At 36.9% G+C, this 6,339-nt stretch overlaps 1 protein-coding gene across 1 annotated transcript; it reads right to left on the bottom strand.

The window, feature by feature from the left end:
• Window positions 1-2,350: 2,350 nt before the first annotated feature.
• On the bottom strand, window positions 2,351-3,975 carry LOC143582714 (putative indole-3-pyruvate monooxygenase YUCCA8). The gene is made up of 3 exons (XM_077065204.1): window positions 3,229-3,975; window positions 2,748-3,119; window positions 2,351-2,655 (listed from the first exon to the last, which is right to left on the bottom strand). Exons 1-3 carry the CDS (start codon window positions 3,886-3,888, stop codon window positions 2,431-2,433), a joined length of 1,257 nt encoding a protein of 418 aa, XP_076921319.1. The 5' UTR covers window positions 3,889-3,975; the 3' UTR covers window positions 2,351-2,430.
• Between the last annotated feature and the right edge of the window lie 2,364 nt (window positions 3,976-6,339).

The raw sequence follows: 6,339 nt of genomic DNA, 5'->3' as shown, positions 1-6,339 counted from the left end.
ACTAAAGAACAACGTACAAATAAAAATAGTTGCTTTAAAAGGATGTTGGAATGGTACGCATAAGTGTAATGTACAACATAAACAGCTAGAAGTACAACCTCTACTGCACTCAAAAGTTGTAATTTAATATACAATATAATTCATTTAGGGATTTTACATATTTCCCCTTATTAAACACCATAAATTACATATTTCCCCAACAAAAAAAAACTAATTACTTATATCCCCTTTCCATATCAAATTACCAACTTACCCTTATCTAATTAAAAAACCAAAATGAATATAGAGTTAAATTAATATAGAGTTAAATTAACTTCATCAGATCATCTTCTCCCTCCGGCAATCCAACCTACTTCGACAAGATCGGGTCCCCGGCAACTTCATCACCGTCGGGAAACCTTAACTCCATCTCGTACCTCCTCCACGACCACGTAACTCCATTGGCGCCGATTCCCCTACCCTGCAGCTCTCAAACCCTATTTCTCTTTGCTTCACCTCTAACCAGAAAAACGATTTGTAGATCCAAACAGTTGCTTGAATCTTGAGGTTAGTTGTTTAGGGGGGGGTTCCTTCAGATCTGAAAACGTGGCTGCGGTGGTGGTCGCCGGAGATGGGATCAAGCAAAACAAGATGAGGGTGGTGGTGGGCTGTGTGTGCTGCTGAAGAACAAATGGATACTCATCTTAATTATACATATAAAGGTTAAAAAATGAGGAAGAAGATACAGCATACAACATCGATGGTCCACAAGTAATTTCCATATATTTATTATTTTTATTTAAAGGGTAAAATAGTCAATTAAGTGGTTAATTTTAATGAAATAGGGAGATATGTAAAATATGTAGTTTAGGGGGGGGGGGGGGGAAATATATAATTGATTTTTAAGGGTTAGGTATATATGTAATAAGTGAATTTAAGAAGGGGGTATATGTAAATGTCCCTACATTAAAAAGTTATATAAAAGACATAATGCATACTTCAAATATTTGTTTGGTTACTTGGCCATTGGTATAGGGGGTGTATGGGTGAGCTTCTAAAACTTGTTTATTTGCTTCTTTGGTTGTTGAAAAGTAAAACGTGTTTAGCAAAGCTCCTTCAAAAGCTTTAAATTAAAGTTTTTCAAAAGCTGTTTTTACTTTTTGAAAAATATATAAGTAAAAAAATTAATTTCAAAAGCTCATCCAAACACCCCCTAAGTTTGTTGCTTAAAAAGTAAAAGGTATGATATAGAAGTTCTTGGGCCATATATCTATTTTGTGATCTCACAAGCCCAAAATATGTTCAAAACAATATAATAAACATTAACGGTATATTCATACTTTTTTCGAATTAAAAATTACTACGTGTAATAATACAAAGCCTTGTTTTGTAAACGCATGGGGTTTCATGGTGTAGTTGGTTATCACGTTAGTCTAATACACTAAAGGTGTCCGTTTCGAACCCATGCGGAGTCAAAATTTGTGTCTTGTCTCTCATCCTCTCACTTTTGGTATCTTTTGTTATTCTTGGCATGACTATTTTTCTGTTTAGTACCGGAACTTGTAATCTGATTATGACGCTTACAGATCCCTGAAAATAAGAATAGTAAATATGATACTCAAATTATTATTTGATTCAAAACTGGTTAGATTGTATTTTATTAATGATGAAAGCTCATTACCCCACTAATACCCTGCTGACCAATAAAATATGAGAATAAACAATTTTTGTTATAGAGAAGTATGTTATTGACAACTATGTTGTAGTACTCATGGATTGAGATATCCTTAATCCTTCTAAGCTGATGCAACATAAGTTGTCTCATCTGCAATTGATGCTGTTAAAGTCGCACCATTATGAAAAGTTGTTCTATTGGTATATCATTTTTTTTTACAACCAAATATTAGTTATATGTGTTTCTTGTGGGGTTTGAATACCCAACCTCCAGTTTATTATTAAACTATTTTTGCCACCACACCAATTGATGTGAAAAGTTTGCAGGTTATATCACTTGAACCAAATAATACCATAAATAAATTAATAACTTAAAAATAAAATTAAATTGAAGACAGAAGAGAAATAAACTTAAAGGTATAAACATACATATCTTTATGTTATAATTTAAGCTTGATAGGGATTTCAACGGGTTTACTCATACATTTTCTTAAACTGACACTTGATGCTGCTCAAACTCGACTCGTTAACATCATTAGATAATACAAATAAATCACAATAAACTTAACTTAAATTATTATTTCTCAATGTACAAAAATATGCAAAGAAATTATTTCCAAATACCTTAAAACAAAAAAAGCCTCGTCATCCTACATTCAAAATGCCCAAACCTTAACACTATTTGGACTCTTTTTAGGAGAGGGCTATCCTACTCTTCTCTTCTATCTTTTTTCTTTTCTTTTTCTATATATAAAAAAACACAAAAAATCACATATGCTATTTTAGGAAAGGTGGAATGCATGTATCCAAACATTCCTTTTTTATTTGACTTAATTCTAGTTTCCAAACATTGCCAATATCTTGTGCTATTTTCATTGCATCTGCAGAAACACCTGCAAGTCCTCTTCTTGTAAACCCTGCTGCATACAACCCATCTCTTCCTTTCCACCCATTTGGATTTTGTCTTTTTGGGAATCCATTTTTGTCAAACAAGTCACTCTCCTGTTAATTCAAAAGTCAAAATTCAATTAGTCAAACACTTTAAATTCATACCAATTTCATCAAAACAGAGCAAATTCCAATCTTTTAACTACCTGTAGCCAATAAGGAACATTGCTGCAATACCCAGTTGCCAAAAGAACTGAATCAAATTCTTGAACATCTCCATTAACGAACTCGACTGACTTCCGATGAAATCGTTTAATCCCGGGGACAATTTTGATGTCTCCGGACCGAATTCTTCTGAGTGTACCAATGTCAAGAACAGGGGTTTTCCCATTAGTTTTCTTGAGTTGTAACGGGCCTAAAGATGGTCTTTTGATCCCATAGTTTTGCGTGTTTCCAAACATCAACCATGCTAAAATCAATAACATGTTGTCTACTAGCCATAAAGGAAGCCATTTCAGCATCATGACAGCCAAGTCGAATGTCGATTTTCCAAGTATCTCTCGTGGTAATACATGAACCTGTAATGGAATTTGAATAATGGATTAGTAATCTTTAATGGGTATATGCTTTCTTGGACAAAAGATTGCTCTTTTAACGTTTTCAAAGCGCGTTTTAACGATTGTTTACCGAGCTTCTAACCACCATGGATGGCTTTGCATTGTGGTTCGAAAGATCAAGAGAGAGTTCCATGCCAGAATTCCCACAACCAACGACCAAAACTTTCTTTTGACTATATTTCTCGCTGGACTTATAGTCTTTTGCATGAATGACTTCGCCGATGAACTCGTGTAAGCCTTCGATTTGAGGCATCACCCCTTCGGCGTTCTCCCCGGCTGCAACCACAAGCATCTGGCACATATACTCAGTCTCAGACCGGATAGAGCCAGTTGTGGATAAGGTTTTAACCCGCCATATGCTACATTGTTCATCATATTTTGCGGATTGGACGCACTCGTTAAAATGTGGGTTGATGTCGAATTTATTTGCGTACTTCTCGAGATACGTAATGAATTGTTTTTTAGTCGGGTAGTCGGGGTATTCGTCAGGAAAGGGTAAATATGGAAGCTGGCAGAATTTTTTGGGGAGGTGAAGTTTTAGGCGGTTATAGGTTCGTTTTTGCCAAAGAGAAGCAATGCAGTCAGCTCTTTCGATTACTATGAAAGGGATGCCTTGTTCCCTTAGACAAGCGGAGACTGCTAGCCCTGAAGGGCCAGCTCCAACTATAACCGGGCCGTTGACCCAAACACACCGACGACCCGCTATATTTTGCTCAGAGAATCCAAACATTTTGGAGATCACTTGTGATGCAAGAAAATGATATTTGGAGAGAAGCTTGTTTGTTGTTGGTGTTGGAATGAAGTTATGAAGAGGAAAAGGAGGTGTATATAGAGATGATCAAAAAAACCGGTTTCGGAACCGGAACCGGTGGAACCGAACCGGACCCGAACCGGTTCCTACCCGATTTTTGTAGGAACCGGACCCTATCTGATTCAACCCGATGATCCGTGACCGGTTCTTGCATTTCTGAGTGGGGGCGGGTAGGAACTGGAACCGAACCGGAACCGGTTAGGAACCGGTTCCATCCGGAACCGGTTAGGAACCGGTTCTAGCCGTTGGATCGAGTATAGCCGTTGGAAATCGTTTTTTTGGCCGTTTTTTGAACGTTGGGGTCAAAAATAGCCGTTTTTTGGCTCCCCCAAGCACCCCACTACTAGTATAAATAGGTATTTGGTGTCATGGGTTCATCACAACACTCAAAACGCAAACCCGAACGCAAAAAAATACAAAAAAACGCTATTACAACGTTTTGAGTTCTCTAATCTCTTGTTTTCTCTTCTTCTATATTCATATTTGTTGTTATGGCTGCCTCACAATCATCGGTTGGTCAAGGTTCCAACGCCGAACCAAGTTTCGTTCGTATTGTACCTCATAATCGTAATCAAGAGATTTGGTGCAATTGGGATTTGGTTGAATTGAGTGACCATTCATTGAAGGCTCGGTGCAAGTTTTGTGGGGTTTATTTAAACCCACTTTCGAATTCAAATTTGAAGAAACACATCGAAAAACCGTATTGCAAGGCGTTGAAAAAGAACGTCTATTCGCAACAAACGCAAATGGATAGTGAAGGCGGAATATTTACATACCAAATTGATCGAGTTCAAGATCGTATGGCGAAGTTTGTGATTCAAGAAGCTTTGCCGTTTAGCCACTTCGACAACCCTCGCTTAACCGCCATGATTCGAGATACGCTTCAACCACAATACACTCACGTAAGTCGTCATACTCTTAAACGTTATTGTTTAAAATTGTGGAAGAAGGCCAAAGAGGTACTAATTGCATATTTTGAAAATATAAATACGGGAATAAACTTAACTAGTGATGTTTGGTCGGCTCCACATGGTCTACCCGAATCTTATCTTTGTGTCACCGCTCATTGGGTAGACCCGTCATCGTGGGAAATGATGAAACGCACCATTGCTTTCGAACTCTTTGAGTATCCACATACGGGAGATAATTTGTTTGAAATTTTAGATTATGTTATAAAAACTTATAAACTAGAAAATAAAATATTTTCAATGGCATTTGATAACGCGTCGAATAATACATCGGCGGTTGATAAATTAAAATTAAAATATACGCCGATTTGCAATGGTGTATTTTTTCACTCAAGGTGTGTTGCACATATCATTAATTTAATCGTGCAAGACGGACTTGCTTCGGATGAGGTTACATCGGTTATAAACGATTTTAGACTAATGATACATGAAGTTTTTAAGAAAAGTAAAAAAAGACAAATGGATTATAGAAAATTTTGTAAAGATACGGGATGAAAAGCTTTGGGAGCTAATTAGGATGTACCTCATCGATGGAATTCCACTTGCATAATGTTTCAAAGTGCTTTGGAACAAAGAGAAACTTTACAAATGTTTCATTCTAGTCTTGCCGAGAATGATTTGGCAATCCCCTTTTCAAATGAGAAATGGGAAATTATCAATGACTTATCGACTTTTCTTGAAGTTTTTAAAACATCAACTACGAAACTATCGGGAACGTATTATCCGACAAGTCCCTTGGTTCTTTCGGAGTTATTTTTAATGGTTAAAAATCTTAAAGAATTTGAAAATAAAAGTCCAATGTTTTCAAACATCATATTACCAATGAAGTTTAAATTAAAAAAATACTTTCTTGAATTACCACCGGTTTTTACTTGCGCCGCCGCTTTAAACCCAATGTTAAATGTTACGGGGGTTGAATGTGTGATAGACGAAATTTTTTCAGCCTTAGATATGCATGAAATTGACCCAAACTTTTCAACGGAGGCAAAAAATTATTTTAACTTGAATTTTAAATTTATGTATGACTTTTATTTAAATAAATATGGGTCAAACATACACATGCCTATGCCGGGGGGGTCTTCATCAAGTTCAAGTGCTACTAGAGTACGAGATCCCATGATTAGCCTTATGAACACCGTTCGCAACGTAACGGCTAAAAAACAAAGGGGTAACACCCCTTCAAACGAACTAGGAAGGTATAGTGCAAATGAGTACTCTACCGGTTTATCCGAAGAGGAATATGGCACTTTTGATGTTTTGGCTTGGTGGAAGGTAAAGGAAACCGAGTTTCCGATTCTTGCCACCATGGCCCGTGATTTACTAATCGTCCAAGCTTCTACGGTAGCTTCGGAATCCGCCTTTTCTCTTAGTGGCAGGGTAATATCGGTGAGAAGAACAAGAC

The sequence above is a fragment of the Bidens hawaiensis genome, unplaced genomic scaffold, assembly GCF_021521415.1.
Source record: "Bidens hawaiensis isolate Kalapana, Puna unplaced genomic scaffold, B.hawaiensis_p1.1 tig00031844_1, whole genome shotgun sequence".
Classification (NCBI taxonomy): Eukaryota; Viridiplantae; Streptophyta; class Magnoliopsida; order Asterales; family Asteraceae; genus Bidens; species Bidens hawaiensis.
The sequence above is the reverse complement of the archived record's forward strand: the minus strand, read 5'-3'. Positions and strand labels throughout refer to the sequence as shown.